Source organism: Buteo buteo, chromosome 2, assembly GCF_964188355.1.
Source record: "Buteo buteo chromosome 2, bButBut1.hap1.1, whole genome shotgun sequence".
NCBI classification, from domain to species: Eukaryota; Metazoa; Chordata; class Aves; order Accipitriformes; family Accipitridae; genus Buteo; species Buteo buteo.
Window position 1 is genome coordinate 28,213,311 of NC_134172.1, and position 24,856 is coordinate 28,238,166.

Sequence of the window (24,856 nt, forward strand, 5' to 3'; positions counted from 1 at the left end):
TCTTTTCATTTTCCAAGCTCCTCCTAGAGAACTGACAGAAGAAGAAAAACAGCAAGTTCTCCATTCAGAAGAATTCCTGATATTTTTTGACCGGACAATACGTGTAATTGAGCGAGCTTTGGCTGAAGATTCAGACATCTTCTTTGACTACAGTGGCAGAGATGTAGAAGAGAAAGATGGGTTAGTTTGGGGTTTTTTTGCTTTTGTAAAATAAGCTTTATAAAAAGAATTCCAATGCCAGGAAGCCTTAATTTTAAAACTAAATTCAATATTTTTATAGTTAAGAAAAGGTTAAAATCTCTCTGTGAAGGCCTGGGTCACTTTGTTAGCCAAAATTATTTTGTAAAATAGCTTCATGCTTTATCGCTCTGGGTTTTTTTTCCTTGACATATTATTCAGGTGTTTTAATTTTTTGTTTCATTTTTGGGGTGAAATTTCAAATTCTGAAAAAATAATTGAAATACATAAATGTGTGTATGCACATGTATATGTAGATATGCATGTATACATTCCAGTGATGTATGTCTGTGTGCTTATATTATGATATTTTTACAAATTCAAATTACTGTTGTTTATATTCTACTACTGCCTCGGGTCTGTAATGGATCCCACTGTACTATGCATTCTGTAGATTAAAATTATGATCTCCCAAAGTGTTCGCAATCTAAATGCATAAGATGAGAGGTGACGGGTTGTGTATTCAGCAATTGATAGGGGAGTAGAAGCAGCAAAACTTGTTAGTAGGAGAGGACGTATTTAGGTTTCAACAGCTGCATATCTGTTGAAGCCTCATGGCAAATCAGTAGCTGTGTCGCACTGAAGTTACTTACTGGAGGTTACTCTAGACCATCGCCCCTGTGAACTGGCTAAATGCATCAGTGTGGCAGCGTTGGACCAGTACTGAGCTTCAGCCCATCCTAATGGTGCCAGAAGGCATCTGCCCTCCCCATTGCTGGGAGGAGGTGCTGTACCTTTAAGATTTCAGGAGTCAGAAATGAGAGGTATTTGGTTATAGCTTGGAGGGGAAGATTCAGAAAACAGGGAGCTGAATGCCAGGGCCAGGTTCAGTCCTGAGAGACAAAGGTGGCAGAGGTGGCCCAGGGTGACCCAGAAGAGTCAGAAAGGCAGTGGGAAATAAAGAAATGTGGTTTTGTGAAACAGATGTAAGATTTGTTCCTTGGTGCGGGTTCATTATCAGCAAGACAGTCAGTGAGAGCAACTAAATCAAGGTGGCAGGCTTCCCCAGGCAGGGATTTGAGAAGAAGTAGTCAGAAACTTTTGCATCGCTTTTCACAGCATTTGAACCCTGGTACTTCAAGACCTGTTACTTTGTTTGAATTCATACAGAGATGTTCAAGCAGGAGCCAACCTTTCCTTTAACCGTCAATTTTATGATGAACACTGGTCAAAGCATCGTGTCGTCACCTGTATGGATTGGTCTCTTCAGGTAAGATGTGAAGCCGGGAGACGCGTTTCCATATCCCTTCCAACTTCTCCCTAAAAAAATATGGCCAGCCGCAAAGCATTGTCATAGTGCAAAGTAAAACTGACGATAGAGCTCCTTAAGCTTCGCAAAACCAATACAGCCACATCAGCAAAGCACAGAAACCAGCTTAATTAGTTACTCTGTTGGAGAGCTGGGATTAGCACACGCACACATCAGCACAGGTCCTGTCTAATTCATTCGGTCCCAGCTTCACACCAGCCCCTCTCATCCTCCCTGCTCCGTCCCTTTTAGCCTGTTCCTAGGTTCCAGCCTGGAGCAAAGCAGCTGGTTTCCCAGGGAGGAAACCAGGGAGACTCTGCTCCAAGGTCCCCAATACAGAACTGCTCCAGGAGGACATTGAGAAATGCAAACGCAAGCCAGTCTGCCTAGTTGGCTCCAAACCCAGCCTCAGGCGTGCCTTGGTGTGTCCAGAGCCCTGATGCAGTCTGGTGTGGGTGGCAAAGATGCTATAGATGTAGCTCAGCCCAGCGCTAAGAATAAGTTTTGCTTAGCCTAATCTTAGAAGTAGCTGCTCTTTCTGCACCATGTTAGATGTGCATGTGAACACAGCATGATGTGTTTAAGGCCAAGTACATAAAGCGTGCGTGTGGGCTGGAGAGAGGCAGTGGATAAGAAGCACGGTAATTCTCACATCCTTCCTTCTCTCCTTCCCCTTGAAATGGCAGCAGGACTGCTTCCATCCCTCCAGGTACTTCTCAGGTAAGGTGGCAGCTGACTGCACGGAGGATGTGGCAGGCAGCAGGGAGGAGAGGAGTTGGAGGGTCCACCAAGCGTCACTGGTAGGCTGTGCTGGTCCGGCTCTCTGACCGGGTGTGGTGTAGAACAGCCAGCTGCAGCGAGGATTCTTGTAATATCCAGCTTGTGCCCCGTGTGTGAAATGAAGGATTTATCCCTTTGCTTTCATACAAAATATCAGCTTAACAACAGGTATGCACTGGTGTGACGTGGGTGGCCTTTAAGCACATATGGATTTCCACAGAAATCAAATATAAGCCTGAGGAAACACTTATCTTAGGTTGTTCACTTGTTCAGGGGCTGGAAATTACATGGAATTCTTATCTGATATTTTCCTAACAGGCAGCTCTTACTGTATTCCCAAGGCAGCAAGAAAAAAAGCCGCCTCAGAAGAGCACTGCCAAATGTAATTGCTCAGCCCCTGGGGCTCTTAGGCATGTTCTGCTTCCCACCTCTTTGTTCCAGGGTGGCCCCTCCTGCCTTCCCCTCCGTTAACTCCTCACACTCAGCTCCCTGGCACCCCAGCGGGGGCTTCTCTGGCCCAGCGGCTTCTCTGTGCCGGGAGGGGGCTTCTGCACACCACCTTACACTAGCTTGGGAGGAGGGATTTGCCCCCTCTTTTTCCTGCTTTGAGGTGTATCGTGTGGTAGGAGCTGGAGCTGGACAGAGGTATTTCACCTAACTGCCAGCTCTGCTGCTCACCCATGCTCCAGGACACAGCAGTGTCCAGTATGCCAAAGGATAACTTGAATAATCATGGGAACTGCAGAACACATTGCTCAATTTTTCTGCGATAAAACTGTTGCTGCAAAACAGCCTGGAGACAAATAGAAGCTTAATCAAACAAAGGACCTTGATGCATTGATTAAAGAAGTTATTCTGTTCCCAGTCGCATGTAAAATACGGTCCCAAACACGTGGGATCATTCATACCATTAAAGCTAACTGACTAGCCCCTTGATTCTTTTGCAGAGCAAAGGGAAAATGGCTTAGATGCTTCATCAGGGATCTAAGGGAAAGGCCCAACAGACTGAATGTAAACGTAGAGAGTGGGATTGCCTTGCTCTGTCCATGAGGATGAACCTTAGCTCATCTAAAGCCAAGAAAACCACAGTCTCAGGAATACTGCTGTGTCTTTCTTGATTCTCAGGCAGCAGCCTTGAATGCTGTTTCCCACAGCACCATTTCCATGTTGTTTTCAGTTGCAGTAACAGGACAGCTGTGCACCTGGTGAGGACTGAAATTCTGTAAATGCAAGTAGATTGAGTGAAGCAGTGAGTGTGTCATGGGTAGATTTAGGGTGCTGCACTTAGCTCTGTTTTTTTAAGAGTCAAAAAGCCTCATAATGGTGTTACCCAGCTAGGTATGACCCCAGCATCTGTGTAAACTTGAAACTGTATTTCCAGTTGCATAAACTGCGATTGCCAAACCTACATATAGACCAGCAAGATTTGAGTCAGTGTTTGTTTATGGCCAGATGTGCTGCCAACCAGAACATGCTTGCTAAACTTTCCAGGAGTGTGAACCAACCCCAAAGTGCCTCTAAACTGGTGCTTCAGACCTGGTCCCGCACGCTAGCTGGCTGCAGTCATGCTGGTGGAAGGGCTTGTCGCTTCTGCCTGCCAAGGTATCTGCCCCTTCGCAACTGTGGGCTCAGCTGTTTGCGCAAATGGTACCTAACCTATTCAGCCAAAATGAGATGCCTTGGCAAGAGCCTACTGTGCATGCTGTTTACTTGGATCTGGGCCAACATGCAATGAAAGGTTCAAAGGAGAAGCTGAGCTTTCTGTTCAGAAGTTGTTGTAATCTCTGTTGCGGGAGAGAGAGAGAAGAGGGGGATGAGATGGATGAGAGCAGTGGAGGGCCGGCTGGCAAAGCTATGTCCAGCGAGATGGTGTTTCAGGTGTGGGATTTAACCAACCTCAGGTCTCCCTCTGTTCTCGAGGAGGGAGAAGAGGTGGTTGGTCTGCTGCATGCTCTAAATCCCACGCAAATGATTTGGGTGCTTGTTTCGGAGGCATGCACAATCAAATCCAACAGGTGTTAAAACTCAGATTTATTCTTCAGTAGAAAGTTAGTTAGAACTCTGACAACATTTGTAAGCCACAGGCTCAATGATGGAAGGCGAATTAGTACTACACAGCCAACACTCACCTAACAGATGAGGGCTCTCAACCCGCAGGAGTTACCTAGGGCAGCGTCCCGACCCAAGGGGAGAGTCCCCGACTGCAGACCCGCTGCTCCAAGGAGGACTGGCTCAAAATGTCCTCCGGCGGGGCCCCGTTTATACCGTTGTCGAACCTGATCTGTGGTCATTTTAATCCCTGTTGGCCAAAAGGTCACTTCCGTGTACCTGGCACATCTCCATTGGTCAGTTCAGTTTTCAACCTGCGGCCTCTAGGGTTTGGGTTTTTTCTTCCTCTCCTCCCTGCCTGGAGAAGTTCGTTTCCTGTTGGGGGTGGAGGCGGTGTACTGCCACAGTGCTAAATTGCCCTTACAAGCTGTGCCAGCAGCCAGGGTCTGCCAGGTTGTAGGTACTACCAGGTCAGAGCTGCCCCAAAACAGGAGAGAGGCAGCTATGGTGGCCACGTGTCATTGCTGGTTCTTACCACATGTGGGTCCAGGCTCATTTGGAACAATGAGCTTGAATAGAGAAGTCATCAGCTCCATGATGTATTATCCATGGAAGTGTACACAAAGTGGGAAAGAACAGCTGCTGATGGCAAAAGTTATAGCTGTGCACATTATTTCTTCCAAACGGATTTTGACAGCAGAGAGGTTCAAACCCCAATAATAATGATATAAAGGGTTGGGGGGGGGTGTGTGTTATTGTTAAAATGCCTGGTGTGGACCAAATTCACAGCTCCCAATAGCACTATTGGCAGTTTCTTTGTCCCGCTCCCTTTACATCTACCAGCTACGCTGTTCCCCTATAAAGTGGTGAATGGTTTGGCAGGAATTTACCCGGGAAAGACAAAAAGTGACAATGATTTGCGGAGATCATTGAGAAATTTGGAGGGAAAGCATTCCTAGTTTACAAGAGGAGGGTGTCTGTCCTGCGGAGCTTGGGCTGCTGGCTCGTTGGGCTGCACAAGCCACGTGCTTTTCTCTGGACATGCCGTAAGGTCCACTGCCTTACTTTGACTATTTAGAGGGAAGGACAGAGGCTACCAGAGGTGCCTAGTGTCAAATGTGGGAGTGGAGAAGTGGGTGCTGTTGTGTCGGTAGAAAATAATTGATGTTTTCTGGGCAAATTGTTACTTCTTATGGGGTTTTGAAACAATACAAGGTCATCAACATAATGTGAAAATCTTATTTTTCATATATGATATTACGTGTATGTGTGTGTATATATGTATAAACAGAGCAAATACATGCATGTGTGTTGCATATCTACTGCTATACATCAGTGGATAATGGGTATACAAGAAAATATGGATCTGATTTTAGAGTGCTTATTGCATCAATCTTACTGAGTCAGTGGAATTTGAGGTCACCCTGTGCTTTACAAGATGACCTCAGCATCTTGCAAAATTGAGCGTCTGTGAAGAAAATGTTTTGTTTGCTATTTGAATTGTCAAGAAGAGCTTTCAAGTTGATTCTATGCATAAGTGAATAGGAAGAGTGCCTAATGAAATAAGAGAATAGTTTTCAGGGATGCTGAAAAAACTGTGAATTTCAGAATAAAAGCAAGTCAATGCTATGGTCATAGTGGTTTTATTATCAAAATCAGCTAAGACAATGGTTTGTCCCTGAAGAAATGGTTAAGGAAATACTTTAGAATTACTCAAGCTTTCAGATTTTTCCTCTTCCTTGCTTTGCATTCCCTTTATGAATATCTGCTAGTTGTCTTTTCTGAGAATTACCTGCAGAAAATAACATTGCCTTTGTGGTATCTGAGAATAACTGATAGAGAACAAGGAGCAGGGGCTTTAAGGATGTTAAGGATGAGTAAAATATAAAACCAAAATAAAGCTGAATACTGTGTGCTTGTATTATAATTAAAACCAGATATTGCACATTTAGTGTAGATTATTTCTGTCTCATCTGATTTTGCATCGATTCTTCATCATCCATCTTACTTCATTTGCTTTTTTCTTTTTCTTTCTAGTACCCTGAGTTGATGGTTGCATCTTATAACAATAATGAAGATGCTCCACATGAGCCTGATGGGGTAGCCTTGGTATGGAACATGAAGTTCAAGAAAACCACACCGGAATATGTTTTCCATTGTCAGGTAAGGCTGAGGAGGCCATTAACTTTATGCTAGATGAAACAGAGTTTACTACATGGTGCATCTTCCCACTGTTTATATGAAGAGGTTGAGGTTAAAAATAGGCATTTTTGGAAAAAGTACAAGCAGCAGTCCAGTGTTTTTAGAAGGCAACCAGCCTTCTCAAACAATACTGAAAGTCTGTCAGGGCTGCATGTCATTCTTTGTGTATTTGAAACAGTCCCTGGGAGATTTAATTTATAAAGCCCTTGCACTTATGAAGTAACTGTGGTGTACCACTTCCTCATCCAGGCAGCAACATATGCTTTCCCACCCACGTTAGCTTCCTTGCATCCTCTGTACTCCAAGCTGCCTACCCTTGCCTTGGTTCTGCTCAATATCATGTTTTGCCTTTAAAATTGGGAAGTACACTTTGCATTTCTGGGCATGCGTCTTACTTACAGCTTGATAAAAACAGTCTCAATTACGAGGACTACTCCACCAATTCCTGTTTGACTCTCCTTTAGGTTAGCAAACCAGTGTTTCACTTCACTCAGTGCTACTTTATGACCATACTATTTTAGAAGTTTATGGCCATTTCAAAAATAGTTGGGTGTTTTATTTCTATAGGTCTGTTTACTCCTCTTTTGCCATTGCTTTTATGTGTGAAATGGCACAGCCTTGTATTGACAGAAATGTTCTGCTCATTGGCTCCATCTCCATCAAACTGTCCAAACTGTGGAACAGGGCTTGGGCCAAATTCCCAACCTCTTCATTAATATCCTTCTGTGGTAATTAAATACAGGACAGTGGTATTCAAAAAGCCATATGGAAAAGTTTCAGCAAGTAAAACTTAACAATCGGAGATTAGTAAAATGCAGATTATTCTGCGGTAAAAATTGCTTCTCTTGGAAGGATATGTATTACCTGGCTAATTGTGTAAGCTAAGTGTCATTTTACATTCAAGGACCAAACATCTTTTTGAACTGAGTTTATGTTTGGACTTGGGTACATTATCAGATGTAACATAGTGGGAGGGAGTTGCTGGAATTGAAGTTACTGCTTCAACCCGATTAAGTAACCTTTAATTCTGGGCATGTTTTTCTAATTTGCTATACTGAAAAACAACTTCACAAGGAGTCTAGCCCTGCACAGCAAATATGCCATGCAGATTTATATACATATATATGTATGTGTGTGTGTGTGTATTACCTTTGAAATGAGAACTTCTATTTTTCTGGATATCATATTCAGCAGACTGATGTGTTCTTTCAGACTGCTTAAGATCATAGCTCAGATCCCATGTTCAAATTCTTCGGGGATGTACATGCAGCTTAATGTTTTAAACAACGTATTCAAGAGGAGAGATTGCCCATTGCATTTTCAGGAAGAATAATCCTTAAACTAGATTGATTTTGCAAGATAATAACCAGATTCAGGGTAGCCCTTCTGAGTACACAAAGGGAAGACTGACTACAGACATAACAATGTGCTCTGTTACTTGAAAACTCTGTCTAGTTTTAAAAGTAGGTACCCTTAAACAGGGGAGGTATGACTCACTAAATTCAAAGCATTGAGACAGGTTATACTCTCCATTAGAAAAACACACATAGGACAAAGTGGTGGCCAGAGATTTGGCCTGGCTGAGCTTCTGTCTAATTCACCCATAAGTTGGATGTCCCCCTTTTTCGAACTGGATCCTTAAAACCTGTGAATTGAGAGACACATATGGCCCTGTGCTTTCACATACATCCTGGATTCATCATCTTTCAGTTAAATGAAATCAGTTCTTCTGTTCATGGGAAATATTTCTTTTCTTGGTCAAACTGTCCACAGATAATTTGCACTATAAGTCTGTTATGAGATGGAACCATGTTTGAACCACCATTATGGGGCTTCTGACCTGTGCAATATCTTCTGCATCTCAGATCGGATGGGGATACCCACATGAGATGAAATGGGGAAGCAAAAAGCATGAGACTTGGTCTCTTGAACACAGGTTTTGTGCTAACTGACTCATATGGAAAATAGGAAAAAAAATTAGCTCAGAGTCTGGAATTCAGTTCTGTTGATCATCATGTTATTCTGTTAGTTAGTGGAAACCAACTGTATTATTAGTTAGCCCAATATCATTTATATTGCCATTTTGCAAGAGAAATATTCCCTCATTCAGTCCTGATTCAGTCATTTCTCCAGGTCTTCTGTGAGACACGCCCATTTTTTTCCTCTGCAGTATATGACCTTATAACAGTCCAGCCCAGCAGATAGAGATGAACACACACCTTACCAGTACAGCTAGGTTGCCCAGGTATGACAAACAAGTACTTTGAGTGTATTTTCCCAGTAGCCCTCTATTTTCCTTTCCAAAGACCTTCTATAAAAATGTGGTCTTAATAAATACTATATGGTGCTGACTAATACACCTTTTGCCTTTCAATTTGGGGCCTCGTAGAGTGAGATACAAGCAAGTAGAAACTCATTTCAGATGTGACTGTTAAGGAACTCATGCAAGCCACTTCTGAGAAGCCAAATCAATAAATAGGTTTATGAAGCCATTTCTGAGGAAATTCTAAGAAATTCTAGCTCAGGGGTTCTGATAACATCGGTAGAAATAGATATGTGAAACATCTCCAGACAGCTGAAGAGCTGGCTGAACTTCAGCAGGTAGAACTTTAGATACCTCTTGTGCGCATTTGGTAAATTCTTGAAGTTAGGAACTGTAAAGTTTTTCTGTCTTTCCTGGTATATTATACAGATTTAAGTGAGATGATTACCAAGAAATTTCTTAATTTTCTTTACCTCTTTCTATGACTTTTTGTAATCTTACATAAGATCATTGAAATTGTCATAATCAGAACAAGAGGCTTTTCCAGCGCCTTTGCTGAAAGTTGCCAGAACCCAGGGGCTTCAACTAAAGTTGTCTGTCACCCACGGCAGACAATGATGCAAAAATCTACCAGTGATGATGTTTTTTCCTAACTCCAATCAGCAAAACGTTGGATTTCAGTCCTCAGATGTGAGGAATGATGTATTCTCTAAATGTTTATCTTAGCTGTTGTCACTAATGTTCTTACTGGTATGAAATTCTTGCCCCATTTAAAGTCATATTAGGTTGTTGGCTCATCAATACAGTGTAGGTGGTAGTAAATTTCATAGCTCTACAATATGTTGTGCTACAAATACTGGGTCCAATTTTAGTTAATATGCATTAAGGGAAAAATTATTATCAGCCAAATGGACTTGTTTACTGATTAATTCATGTGAACTGCCATGTGGTCTATCAAATCCTTTCTAAACAAAATAGACCTACTGGCTTCTATTCTCTCCTCCTGTGGAATATTTATTTTCTTCTACGTGTTTTATTTTTGCCCTTCTTTAGGTTTTTATAGTTCTGCTGGTCTGTATTGGGACCAGTACTGTTTAATATCTTCATCAGTGACATGGATAGTGGGATTGAGTGCACCCTCAGCAAGTTTGCCAATGATACCAAGCTGAGTGGTGCGGTTGACATGCCTGAGGGATGGGATGCCATTCAGAGGGACCTGGACAAGCTCAAGAAGTGGGCCTGTATGAACCTCATAAGGTTCAACAAAGCCAAGGGCAAGGTCTTGCACCTGGGTCGGGGCAACCCCCAGTACTAGTACAGGCTGGGGAATGAAGGGATTGAGAGCAGCCCTGTGGAGAAGGACTTGGTGATACTGGTGGATGAAAAGCTGGACATGAGCCAGCAATGTGGGCTTGCAGCCCAAAAAGCCACACAAATCCTGGGCTGCATGAAAAGAAGCGCGACCAGCAGGTTGAGGGAGGTGATTCTGCCCCTCTGCTCCACTCTGCTGAGACCCCACCTCGAGTACTGCGTCCAGCTCTGGAGTCCTCAGCACAGGAGAGACATGGACCTGTTGGAATGTGTCCAGAGGAGGGCCACAAAAATGATCAGAGGGCTGGAACACCTATCCTATGAGGAAAGGCTGAAAGAGTTGGATTTGTTCAGCCTGGAGAAGAGAAGGCTCCAGGAGGACCTTATTGCAGCCTTTCAATTCTTAAAAGGGGCTTATAAGAAAGATGGGAACAAACTTTTTAGTAGGGCCCATTGCAATAGGACAAGGGGGAATGGTTTTAAACTAAAAGAGAGTAGATTTAGACTAGATGTAAGGAAGAAATTTTTTACAATGAGAGTGGTGAAACACTGGCACAGGTTGCCCAGAGAGGTGGTAGATGCCCCATCCCTGGGAACATTCAAGGTCAGGTTGGACAGGGCTCTGAGCAACCTGATCTAGTTGAAGATGTCCTGGCCCATGGCAGGGGAGTTGGACTAGGTGACCTTTAAAGGTCCCTTCCAACCCAAACTATTCTATGATTCTCTGATTCTACTTCACCCAGTGATGTGCTGCCAGTATTTTAGCTGGAAGTCCCACAAATTTTTTCCTCTATAGCTCATCATACATCTCTTTACCACAAGGTTAGAAATGGGAAAGCAAGGAAGAGTGAGGGATTGGGCAATTTGTTCATTTGTTTTCCTATGCAAGCAAAAAAATGTTGTCTCAGAAGCAAAATCAAAGTGGAAGGGTGATTTCATTTGCCAAAGGAATGAACGCCCAATGCTTTCCTTAGGTAGTGAGGAATAAATTGAGCACGCAGTTAATACTGCAGAGTGCAGACTGGGAATGTCCTTGTAGGGAAAAGTCAGGGATGTCCTCTTCCCCCATGCTGGAGCATCACAAGCTCTTGCTGTAATCCAGTGCATTCCAAAGGCAAAACCCAAGCCTTTCAGAAGTACTGTATGAGGCCTACAGATGAGTCATCCCTGGTTGGGCTGGTTTGGCAGTATCCAGAGCATTCCAGCAAAGACATGGAAATCACATTGACTCTCCCTCGTTTTGGTGGGAGAATTTTAAGCAGTGGTTCACACTGCTTCTCTCAGCTACTCTTGGTCTGCATTTAGGTAGGGGTGGCAAAAACGAAAATAGTATGGCATGGTTATTGATGATATGACTCAACATGAGCTCAATCCTACATTGATATATGCAATGCATGGGACTGGCCTTGTATGTGAACGTTCCTGTACTATTGATCGATAGAGTAGTGTCAATGATATTTCTTATTCTAGCTCTCTTTCTTAGAAAACACTTATATGTCCATAATGTGTTTTTTCACTGAACAAATAAAAATTTACCTTACCCATTAATTATGAGGATTATTTGTAATGCAATGCCTATTGTTAATGTACTACTGGTCATCTCTGCCCATGATGTTTTTTCTGTTTCCTGGGGGACTGATCTAAGCTTTCTAAGCCACAGTGACCTGAAGAAGTATCTGAAACTTTGCACCAACATATCTGGTTGAGTGAGGCAAATGAGAATGCAGACTATCTTTGCCCTAAAGTGGGTAGCTGAACTCTGAGCTATTATACCCTTCCTTTCATCAAGTCCTGTTAGCATGGGTACAGCACCGCTTTTAAAACAGATCTCATAGCTTTTGAGTTAGAGCTGATCTACAGAGGCGGAAGATACAAGGGAAATAAATTATCAGTGGGTCTAGTGGACTTCAGGATATTGCAAACCATTTCCCTTCTTCTGGAACCAAACAGGGGTTATTAAAGTTGGTTGAGGTATCTGGACCTCAGCTTCAAACATCCATCACTTCAAGAGAGGAGGGGTGAGGAGAAGACAGCTAAAGATATTAGTTTCATGCAAATAAACCAAATTGAATGTTACTTTCTGATTTGGAGGACTCTGAATTGTGTTTGGAAAGTTTGATGGATTCTGCTTTCCTACACCCAGTCTAATGATAGCAGCAACAACAAAAAAATGACTACATTGACTGCATTTTGATTTATTATAGATTATTTCCTGATCTGTTAATTTCCTCTTTCTCAGGTATGTCTTTTCCAAATGTCTCAAAAGGGCAGTGAGAAGTACAGATCTGACACTTAGAAGTAACTCCATTCAGCATATTTTTAAGGAAGGAGAGCACATGTGAAGTAGCTTTTATTTGAGGAAGCAGTAACCATTTAAGAGTTCTTTCAAGGAGTCAGATTGACTTTTAGCATAATCACAAAAAGATTTCAGCAGTATATCACTTTTAATAGCTGCAGCTATTTCTGTCCTTTTCCTAAAATGCCGTGCAGTCAGATTTACTTGGTTGGTTCCATCTCTTTACTAAACTGTCAGGTTTTTGTGGGATATGGGACTTGTGTTTTCTATTTTAATTTCAAGAAAAGCTGTCCATGCTTGGAAAATATTGGTGGATTGGGTACAGAAATCAGCCACTCAGCCGCACCACAAAATGTCTCATTCTCCCCTAGCTTTTTTGTAGTGGCTTCTATACACTGCCATTAAGCTATGTGTTTGACCACTCTTCATTGCTTATCCTGGTGTGGTCTTTCCCTTTTCAACTAAATGGATGGAGTCAGAAATGCATATCTTAGAATTAGATGCACTGAGGTAAGTGAACGGCTATATTTAGTGGCTGATATTGGCTGCAGTTGCCTTTTTTTTTTTTTTCCTGATTTGGTTCCTTTGTTGTCTGCTCTTTCAAAATCAACATAAATTCCTTCAGATGTACTTTTTGCTCCAGCAGCCTGCCTCCTAAAGGTGCTGAGCACCCAAATCCAGGAGACTTGTGTGCAGAGCAGGCTGAGGTAACAGCATAAATGACTAATATCCTCCTTTTCCTCTTGTCCTTGAGTTTCCATCTCTGTGGAAGCCAAACCAGAGCTCAGTCCCTCCAGAACTTTAAAAGAAAGGAACAAGTTTAATTGTCAAGAAAGCCTGGTTAGAATACTTAAAAACTAAAGAAAAATTTCTCTGATAGTTATATTGCTGTTTTTCACAAAGGCTTCCTCACTCTTTTGCTGCTAAGTTTCAACTAAAGATTCAGCTCTTTAGAGCCATCAAAGAAATGAGAGACCGTAAGCTCCCTCCAAGCTTCCCAGAATTTCGTAAGTGAAAACAATCTGAAGAACCAGCAGCATGTCCAGTCCCAGAGCTGACTTGTCTAGGTCCTCAGTTTCAGTTTCTAGTTAGAGGGGGCACCTGTGGTCAGTCTTTAAAGGGCTGCAAATCTCAGAGAAGACATGTGGCTCTGAGCTGACTGCAAATTTTCAAAAAAACCCCAAGCCCCTCCTTTGGAAGAGAAAGTCTTTTCCAGCATGAATTATCCTGTGACCCTATGATCCTAAACATGAATCAGATTCTGCCCATTTTCAAAGTAGTTCTCTGGTAAGTGGACCTCTGAATGTCTGCCTGTGAAGATGCTGAGGCAGCTCCCATCCTGGGAATGCTCCAGTACCTAAGGACCCAAATTTCTTGCAGAATTTTTGTAATGCATACCAAAATGTTGTAAAATTGAATCAAGTAGGGCTTCTTCAGAGATGAAGGGTTTGTTTCGTTTTCATTTCTGTTTTGTTTCCTGCTATGCATTGTTGGTAGGATGATCTTTGTGGAGCTGCGTAGAGCTCTGCTGTGCCTGTTCTCCAGGACACTTTGTTGCTATTACATTTGTGACTACGTGGTCATTTGCACACTGTAATAATTCATGCAGATGCATAGGTGCACCATTTTGAATTAAAATTGGGGGGAATTCCTAGCTATGCTACTGGGGAAGGAGAACAGTTTCAGCTACGGCTTGAGATAGAAGGACATATTCATTCTGTTCTTATTTTAAAACTTTTTTCCTCTGTCCTGTTGTGTTTGTCCAGGCTGGAACATAGAAACATAGAGCACAGTTTGTGCTGTGAGGATTTCAGTAAACAAGAGCCCATGTCTTGTCTCTTAGGCTTTTGGTTTAGGTTCTTCCTCCTGTTCTCAACTGATACCAGCTATCTTTTTTTGCTCCTCCTATTGGAGGCTACACCACTTCTAGCCTTTGGTGATTAAAAATAACTATCATTTGGCCTAAGATGAGTGCTCCAATACTTGTGGACAGATTGTGTATAAGTCACCCACACATCTGAAGGCTGTAGTATTTGGAAAATGGTTTTCGGCGTCTTAGGCGAGAGGAGAGACCTGCATGCAGCAGATTTGTAGAGGGGCCAAAGAGGACCAACTATACAAGAGGCAGAGTCTCCTGTCTCCTGGCTGTTGCTGAACCCAGAGGCATCAGTGGGGGAGGACAGAAAAGTCAATGAAAATGTGAAAATGTATATTCTGGCTTTGGTGCCACAGTGTCTTATCCAGTCCTGAGATCACCAGTATGAAATGCCCCAAGTCCTGCTTTACTGCTGAAATGCCACAGCTGTTAATGTGGCATCTGCTAGCATCTGCAGCTCAAGTAAAAGTATGCCATGTTTTCCACATAGCCTTTCAGTCCTAAAAATCTCTTAAAACTGACTTTATTTCTTCAGAAGCTCAAATCATGATATTTTTCATCGCAAGAGTGGGAGAAGGAAACCTTCTTCCAGGCAAGATCAGAGAGAAACTAAGCATCGTTATGTAGACTAAAGGGAAGTCAGTTGGATTCACAGAGTTGTGTGCCTTTCCTTGGGTTCGTATACCTGTATCTTTCCCAACCCTTAGCAAAGCTGCTTTTTCCATGATGACTTGGATCTATTGCTATCTTGTGCAGAATCCTGAAGAGCAACACACCCATCAAAGCCAATGTGTACATTATAACAGCATAATTGTATGCCATATCCCATCAGTCTGTGAAATGACTGCAAATACAAAAGGTGGGTGCAGTTTCCCTATTAACATTCTGAATTACTTGAGGACTGTGTTTATACATACAAAGTCTGCTAGCAACAGAATGCTCCTTTTCTTGGAGCAATACTTAACATAGATCATCTTCCTCATTTGAAACAGAGATTTCAATTATGAATCAAAGAATTAGGAAGTGACGAATCTGCTTGTCTTGGATAGAAAATTTTAGGCGGTTCCTGCTTCTAAGCCTTTTTTGGAGGGGGGGTAGATTATCATATGCTTAAATGATATGCTGTCACTACTAGCAATAGCATTGTGCTTTTTGTAGGTGTTAAAATAGTGATTTGTAATGAACCTGTACTTAAAGATGCTGTTTCTCTTCTTAAAGTTCACGTAGTTTTCCTTTCAGATCAAATATAAAGAATATGTTGGCCACTTGATATGGTAGGCATTCTTTTTTTTTTTTAAGTTTCTTTTTTTCACTGAAACTTACATTCTGTTTCACAGAAACATTCAGCACTTTCTGAATTACTAGCATCTAATATGCAATATTCAAATAATGCAATTTGAAGAAAACCTAACCTTTGAATTTGCAGAGTTAGACATGCAGTATTTTTAAACTTTAGCTAGCTAAGGAAAAAAAAAAACAGTCAAAAACTATATTTCATAAGAGAAAATTATAGTGATATTGAAGGTTTGCCAAAACCTCAAGCAGTGACAAAATCCACAGAGTGTCCTGAAAGAGATGCCTTTGCAAAACCATTCCTTTGCAGATGGCTTAGATTATTGATACTTATAAACACATGACATTATTCGTTCGACTCAGAATTTTTAAAAACTCTGTTGGTAAAAAATGCAAATTTGTCACACTATGCCAAAATCACAGAGAAAAAAAATCACCAAATCCTGCAATTGTTCCTGAGGGTGTTTTATGGTTTAGTAGTTGTTGATCTGGTTACATTTCAACATGACCTAGTGTAAAATATTTCAACAAAAAGGGAGGAAGGAAGGAAAAAAAGAACATAACTTTCCTTTGTTGATATGAACATTATGTTTTATAGTTTTTCTTGTATACCTGAAACTCCCAGTGCTAAAAAGGGTTTGGGTGAACAAGAAATGCAGGATCAGATGTGAAATCTATAAGTCACTGGGATCCTTCCACAGAATTTTTTCCATAAAGGATATGAAATACCATGCAATTCCCTAGCTGCACTGCAAATGATGGATAAACAGCCATAGGCATGACTTTTCTGTTTAGGTTATGTAACTGTTCAGAGTGTAAGCTACTTGCAATGGAGACTACATTTGGTCCAAATTCGAGAAAATTATTTCACCTCATGATTTTTGTCTCTGTGGGAGCTCTGTGTGAGGAGTGAAGCCTCTTTCTGTGTTACCTGGCACAAAATATAAAACAGTTACTCTTCTAAAGTGCTGTAAAAGGCCCCAGAAACCAAGGAATCCATCATTGCAGCCTGGGATACAACTGTCCTCTGCTTTAGGTCTAAAATCAACAGTTTTCCGCCCTCTGCCCCCACAGCTGGATGACTGACAAGTACTTCCCTGAAAAGACCTTTTGTATACGGGCAACATTGATTTAATGATGATTAACGCTCCCTGCTTCCCACAAAGGGAAAGCAGAAGCACGTGCCGACTGGCCGAGATACTGATACTATCCTTGCAAGATGTTTCCCGTGGGGCAGAGAGTCTTCTAGAAAGCAGCAAAAAGGGGAGTCTCTATCAGCCCCCACAGGGACTGCCCAGTAATTCTTATTGTACAAGCACTACTCTGCATAATGGTATCATGTTTGCTGTCACTACAATGATGATTATAAAAAGTGAGTCTTTGTTAGTAGTAAGTGCCCATATGAAGTCATTCCTAGTGTCTTGCAAAAATTTTGCAATCCATTATATAACCATAATAACAGAATGCGAATTATGACAAATGCCATAGATTTAACTTTCACAAAGCAGATCTATCTGGTGAAATTTTATTAAAACAGGGTTGTCTTTATCATGAAAAGTATCAGAGAAGAAAAGCTAAAATACATTTATTTTAGCATGAGATGGCAACCAAATGTCCTACGTGCAGGAAGCAATATACTTTTAAAAACTTGTCATATTGGAGAGATCAGAGTGTTTTCATTATCTCTACAACAAAATGTGCCAGGATGCTTTAGGATAGCTGATTAATTCATTTTGATTGCCCTTACAACAACATTTAGTATTTTTGTAGCTAAGATAAATATCGATTCCACTTCGGTTCCGTATTGGTCATGAACATAGACTGAATCACCAGTCATTTCATGGGGAGAAGAACGTGCTTAACATTTGCTATCTCATGTTTACATCTGTAAATAAATAGACTAAGCCCAATTTGGACTGAGTTAACAATGTATAGGAGTTGTGCAGAACTTCTCTTTGCCATGAGTTGTCTGGGGTAAATCCATTCTTCTTGGCAGGACAGTGATACGTTATAAAATGCCCCATCACATGTGAGAGTGGATGACCCAGGCAAGCTGGTTTTTGAGCAAGATGTGGTCTTCTGTTACTGCAGGAGTCAGCAAATGTAAGCTGGAATAACTGCTGATTTATTGTAACTAAGGCTTTGACCCTGAGGCCAGAAGAACACTTATCTCATTCCTTGCTCCTCTACAAGACTACTCATGGAAAAAAATAGCAGAATCCTAACAGCAGAACCTTGCAGGTAAGGAAAGCAGGATGTGAAATTTCAGGAAACTAAGGTTTGTTCAGAGAAAGGGGAATTAAAAATTAGGTCTATAATGAGAAGTAGTCATCTATTCCTGCCTGGCCTTAGCTGCTCCCTAATGCTCTATGGGTGCAGAGCAAGGCAACTCATACCAGAATTTGTACAGTAATTTACTGTGGGAGACATGAACAGTGCGAAGGCAACTCATGTTCCCGCCCTCATTCTTAAATACAGACTTGCCTGTGATATCTTCTGCACTTCCACTAGATAGGTGTTTGTCTGTGCCTCTCAGTCTCTCAATCCTCATATCTATGTGCAATGTTTAATTAATTTTCAATTATTTCCAATTATGTAGTGACACTACTTATAAATGATACATCAGTGAAAGTGATGAATTTGGGCAAATATAATAGCCTGTCAGTCTTCACTAGAAGCTACAATTAAATCAAAAAGATAAGAAAAGATTACTGTAATTATTTTGACAGTGAACTGATAGAAGTTTGCCCAAGTGACACAGACTACAGAGTAAAAAATGCCAATTGCTTAGAAATAAGTAAAATAAGATACACTGATGTCCCTTTGCTCCCAAGCCTTAACCTAGAAAACCAAGTGACCTATTTCCAGGATTAGGCAGAGCTCCATTCAGTCAAAGACTTGTAGGGTCTTTGATAAGTAAAGAGAGGTCCAGTAAGCAGAGATTCATTCAGTTCTAGGCTCCCCAGTGCAAGACAGACTTGGACATACTGGAGTGAGTCCAGCAAAGGACCTCTAAGATCATTTAAGGACCAGATCATCTCTCATACGAGGAGAGGTCGAGCGAGCTGGGACTACTCAGCCTGGAGAAGAGAAGGCTCAGGGGGATCTTATCAATGTGTATAAATATCTAATGGGGGGACTAAAGAGGATGGAGCCAGGCTCTTGTCAGTGGCACCCAGTGACAGGACAAGAGGCAGTGAGCACAAACTGAAATATAGGAAATTGCATTTAAACATAAGAAAAAGCTCTTTTACTGTGAGGGTGACTGACTACTGGCACAGATTGCCCAGAGAGGTCATGGGATCTCCATTCATGGAGATACTCAAAACCCAGCTACACGCAGTCATGAGTAGTCTGCTCCAGGTGACCCTGCTCTGAGCAAGGGGTTGGACTAGACAATCTCTAGACGTGCCTTCCAACCTTGGCAATTCAGTGAGTCTGTCTCTGACATTTCATACTCCTTTTCCCTTCCGTGTCTCTGAGGTTATGCAGAAGTCAGCTGGGCTATGACTGCCTCTAATTCTACAGAGTCTTCCTGGGACTAGCTGAATGTCAGGGCATCCTTCCTTCCTCCCTGAAAGGAGGTTACCAGCTCTCCGAAGTCCTGAATCAAGAAACTGCCTGTTTAGGAAAGCGCTTACCAATTTGCTTGGCTGTGAACAGGCTTTGGAGTCATTGAAGTCAGGGGAAACTTAGAAGAACTGACTACAATTAAGTTCATAGACTTATGAGAAAAGATGGACTTAAGCATATAGATAAGTTCTTTCCTCAGCTGGGGCTTTAAAGTGTTCTTGGTCTGGTATGTTCAATCTTCTGACTATGCCAGGGTTCTCACGGCCTCTGCATTTATTGTGGGGGTTTGGACTGGGTGCTACATTTGAGATTTATCTGCAACTCCCTTATGAGCATCTGTGACTACTATGCCCAACTTGTTGTAGATAATTGTTCTTGCAGCATCTGTACTGGCTTGTAATTCATCTGTGGCTTCACATAGTTTGATCGATCAAACGCATGGTTTGGGGAACTGCTGCCATAGAAACCACCAAGCTACCACCACAGCTCAAGAACAACTCGTGTTTCTATTCCTGTTTCCAACTCTGGAATTTGCTATCTCTGTGTGCTCTGTAAAGCCCAACTCTTGATATTTCCAGAACTTGCCATCAAGTGATTATCTGCTGTGCTTTCTCTGTGAGAAGAAGAGTCCAGGACACCAAGATGCCAGGCGAGCCTAGCCCACACGTCACTCTCTGGGGGATCTCTTCTGCTTTTGCATAGGGCTAGATGGGAACCACCCTGGATAGGGACCCTTCAGCTTCACTCCCGAGGCCAGGTCGTGGTTCCAGCAGAAAGCAGACTCTGAGATGTGCAACAACAAGAAACTTAAGTCCTTAGACTAATGGCTGGGGCACTTTATGAGCATGGGGCTGAGCTGCCAAGACTAGGTCTGTGTTTTAGATTAGATAATATCAGAGAATATGCAGAAGTAATTCAGGAAGAGTGACCAGAACTCCTGGACTTGTCCCTCCCAACCAGATTCCCCAGGCATTTGCTAGATAGAAGTGGCTTCACCTGTGTAGATGCTTTTGCCTGGAGTTGCATAACTGCAACACTTAGAGATGGCTTTGGTTTGTGTGATGTTTTGAGTATGTGCTTCTCCAGATCTGTATTTCATTTTGCAGTGCTTAAAATATACACACACACCCCTGAAAAAAAACCTGTAGGATTACTAGGGACTCTAATCTTGTTATCTCTATTCTGCTATCCACTTGCATGGATAACAATGCATGGCAATGTAAACAGTGCTTTAAGGCTACGCAGATGGCTTTTGAAAACTTGTCCTATCCTAAATACTCCGCCTCTTTCAGGACCTTCTCGCACTGAATGCTGCAATCTGTGCCCTGCTCACCAAAATGAGTGCTAAAGAGAAACAAAAAGGATTAGGGAAGCATCAGTTTTCATTCTTTATTGCATTATCAGTGTGTACCTACAGTAGATTGAATATATACACAGCGGATTGTGCATAGGGTATACTTTTTGATACTTAGTGCATAGCATTAGGGGTATTTGCTACAGCAATTGTTGGTGTCATAGTTAAACTGTCCCTAAAATTGTGCAAAGACTGTGTCTTTAAGCATATTTCTTTAGAGTCTGTAGGGAATGGAGAATTAAGCATTTCAATGGAGCTGAAAAGTTGAATGTGAAATCTTTTGTTTCTCTTCAGTTATGGTCCCTTCATGAATTACTGCAGTCTGTTCATTGTAACTTATCTTACTGATTTTCTGAGTGCAGATGAAACCCAAATGTAACTAAGCTAACATGCGGATTGTGTGATCACTTATATGGGAGGGTGGTCACACTAGAGCACGATGGAGGTCATGGTTTGGTTGAGGTTCTTTATTTGAGGTAGCTATCTGTGTTAAACAGTCCTTTAATATTAGAAGTCCAGTCCAATAAGCCCTTTTCTGACCAAAAAAAAAAAAAAAGGGGGTTACAATTGCAACCTGATATTACTTACTGTTGAAAGGAAAACTATACATCCTCCATAGCAAACAGTGTACAAGCTGAAAATAGAAGACTCACATCTTGCCCTGAATTAGCAATGAAATACAGTTTGGAGTTGATTGTTCCTGAATCTGAATTTTGGCTGCTGGCAGACCAAAACTGTTAAGACACTAATTTATGTTCCAATGATTTTAAGCTAGATTTACAATGTGGTTAGGTGCCTAGATGAAGAGAAAGGCAGGCAATGGGATTTGCCAATGCACTTTGCAGCACCTAAATACCTTTGTCTCACCAACCAGCTTGTGTGTGGATAGACACCTTTTGTGTTTGAGATGCTTTTTAAAACAGAAGTCAAAGTGACTAAATGTAAATGTGTGCAGAATGTTAAGGAGGTTTCATCACTAGAAAATTATTCAGGCTGCAATTCACCAATGATTTTAACTTCTAAAATCTCTTGGAATTTCCCTCCGTATGAAAACAGCAACCACTAGTTAACAGAATCAAAAGTGTCAGTAGAAACACACCAGACAACTTAGGTTTTGTCATGTCCCATGTAGGTGATGACTGATGTCGAAAGGATTTCTGGTAGTTGATACAGACATTCTGCCACCAGCCCCGTATTTTCAGAAAGCAACTGAACACTTCAGTTTAAGAACTGCTTCTTACCTAATGGCATTTCTGACCACTCCACCAAGTAAATTTTTCATGTAATGTTATTATTTGGTCAATTCTAGAGGCCTTCACCAGGCAGATGCCTCTGAAAGAAATTTGTTACAAACCCATTGTAACAAAGCAGTCTCCGTCCCAAAGCACTTGCAGCTATAGTTAATGGGTGGTGGCCGGCAGTGACACCGTTACCCATGGCCTGAGCTGGCTGTGTGTCGAGCAGCTCTGGTCCAGAAGCCTTTGGCTAATACTGTGCCAAAACTAGTGAGCCCTGCTGCATGCAAGCGGAGTGCCAGAGTGCCACGCTCAAGCTGACACCTACCATCTGCTCCAAATTCTGGCCAGCCTGTGGTATGAGTGGGGATGGCAGAAGGTCCCTGCGCTCCACCCGCAGACGCATGCCCTAAGGCTCCAGGTCTGCATGGGTGGTGCAGACCCATGACTTCAGGCTTGTGAATAATTTAATCAAACAATTAAGAGTGCTCTTGTATAACTGTTGGGGTATCATGACCTAAATAAAACAGACACACCAAGGAAGTGCTTGCTTCTCCAACATGCAGGCACACGGATGTTAAGGTTTTGACCCTGCAATTTGATAAGCAGCCAATCAGAGAAAATTCCGGTACTTAGCATGTAAGCAGTCAGGTGGAAAGAAAACTTGATTTTGATGTGCTGTTGTTATGAAATTGCTCCTTATTTCTCCAGGCTTTAATTCTCTCATCATCAGTCTAACAAAGAAAGTATGATGTTCAGTAAAGACTGTATTCTTAGACTTGCACATATGTGTAGTAATTCAGGGTTACCAAACTGATTGGTAGTTGCAGTCGTGGATAAAGGTAGGCAGAAGCTCCCTGTATTGCATATGCGAAGTATCATGTTTATCTGCTTTTGCAATACAGCAAGCAGTTTTGCTGCTTTTCTGAGTCATCACACCACCACCAAATGAATAATATCAGTAAATGCACTTTCCAAAAGGGCTGAAGTGCAGATTCCCTTTTGGCAAGGCAGCTTGTGGACTTTCTTCTGATTATTTTATTCTTGTAGTTATACGGGCTGAACCTGCAGTTACAAAGATGAAAGTAGAAAGCTTCAGCTTTCTGCCCTGCTTAAAATGAAGGCATGAGGCTGGATATTGCCCTTCTGCAGACTTGGGCAGAGTGCTCTGATTCTGCTGCCATGCTCAGATGTCAGCACTGAGGTTAGATGTCAGAGTTACCTACCCTGTAAACTCATCTAAGAAAGAGCTGCGTTTCCTGACATACTCTTTTCCTTCTTTTTAAGGACTTAGTACTTTTTCAATAAAAATAAATTTAATTTGTGGCTACATTTCAGCTCCATTGGTTTGATGGTATAAGTGGAGCAATACCAGCTTTGGATTTAGAGCAGTCGTGTGGCTGAGTCTCTCTGTGCAGCTTTCATGTGGTTGGGTGAGACATTCTTAGAATCCCCAAACATTTTTGAAGATCCTAAACTGGAGACATTCACAATTCTTCCCTCCCTTTCTACCATTAATCCTTCATGTTTTAACAAGCACTGAAGTTAATACAGCCTACACTCTTTCCTGTCACACTGGGCCCCCCTCCCTCCTTTCTTTCTCTTGAATAAAGCAATCTGTTATTTCCAGTCCATACTCTTGTAAATCAAAGGGATAGATGTCGACACACACCATAACCAAGTATAAACTTCCTTTTTTTAATTAAACAGAATTCTGACATTTGGTTTGAAGAAGTGTTTGTTTGGGTTTATATATTTTTTTAAATACGTGAAGGATGTCAACTGCTTTTATTTTATTTTTAGTAGAAGACAAATTTTGTATGGTACCACAAATAATCTCCAGCACAAAATCTTTCAGATGTTATTTTGTAGTTGAATAGGAAGAGAGTCGTGGGGAGCAATACAGAAGTCTTGGCATTTAAAGCTTTTAGAATTAAGAGTTAACTTCTTTGGTAAAGGTTTCCATACACATAAATAATGTTTTAGGTACCTTTTCAAATTTAATTGGGAAAACCAGTTGTAATTCTGTTGCTATCCTGTCTGCCATTTGCTTATTACTGTTAATAATACTTAGACATTTATGTGAAACACAGAAATATCCAGGTTGATAATAGCTGATACTAAAAATAAGCAAGACTCTTGGAAGGAACATAGTCTTTATTTCAGACTACAAACCCAGGTATCTCAGTAGCCAGGGCAAAGACACCCTAGAATTGCCCCTTTCAAGGTATCTCACACCTTCTTGTGTGGTGCAAAAACGATGTAATAGGGCAATAAACCAGACAAAACAGTATTCAGATCTGATACTGCTACATTCTATGCTGTTTCTCAGTCCTTGGTCTGGCAGGAAAAAAGGGCTTTATTTAGTAACTCAGCTGCTGTTTTGTTTCTAGATGGTGATTTTAATCCACCTTTGCAGTTGAGATATATCGTCCGTGTCTGTTCTGCAGCCACATATAAGTGTGTATAGCAATGTAAGCATGAGGAGATGGTCTCCTGATTGCCTGGCCAGAAGAAGGTAGGGCAACTCTCCAGAGGGACTGAGAGTGCTTAGACTCTTTAAATGCTGTTCTTGATGAGCAGGAGTGAGAGCAAAAGGTTGTAAGTAAATCGTACATGTAGTTTTGGCCTTTGTCTTTATTTATTTATTCCTCAGGAGGGCAGGCATAAGTGATCAGAGGTCCAGTCCCTATTCTTCAGTTCCTGTGGATAAAGGACTATGAGTTTGGCACCTTTTCGTGGTTCTAGCTAAGCGGCGGTACCCCAGCTTTGTCCCTCTGCTCTGAGCCCCTCTAAGCCAATTCCCTCAAGCATGGAAAAAGGATCTGCCTCTTCAGCTCACCTGGAGTTAATTTTACTGCCCGCTGTTGTCTGTGTTAGACTGACCTATAGTACCATGTCACAGACTGTAGTGCTTTTTCACATGTGTTTGCTCAGCTAGAAAATCTACCCGGGAGTTTCCTGAGTGCCTGCTGCAATATAACCTGGTATTCTGGAGTCTAGAAATGCCTGTGAACTCCTCAGATCGCTTCTTCCCACTGACGAAGTATTGTTTTGAGATCCATCTGGTGTCAAGTGTAGGCATATGGCACCAGTATGGCAGCGCTGCCTACGGGGGTGGTTTCCTGCAGAAGGGGT

The 24,856-nt window shown here is 41.8% G+C and overlaps 1 protein-coding gene across 4 annotated transcripts in view; it reads left to right on the forward strand.

The window, feature by feature from the left end:
* The window catches only part of DYNC1I1 (dynein cytoplasmic 1 intermediate chain 1), a 200,011-nt gene that overhangs the window by 119,019 nt on the left and 56,136 nt on the right, over window positions 1–24,856 (forward strand). For all 4 annotated transcript variants that reach the window (XM_075049642.1, XM_075049666.1, XM_075049659.1 and 1 more), the window contains 3 exons: window positions 18–180; window positions 1,348–1,447; window positions 6,353–6,478. In XM_075049642.1, coding sequence (XP_074905743.1) covers window positions 18–180; window positions 1,348–1,447; window positions 6,353–6,478 — 389 coding nt within the window. The remainder of the gene's footprint in view (window positions 1–17; window positions 181–1,347; window positions 1,448–6,352; window positions 6,479–24,856) is intronic.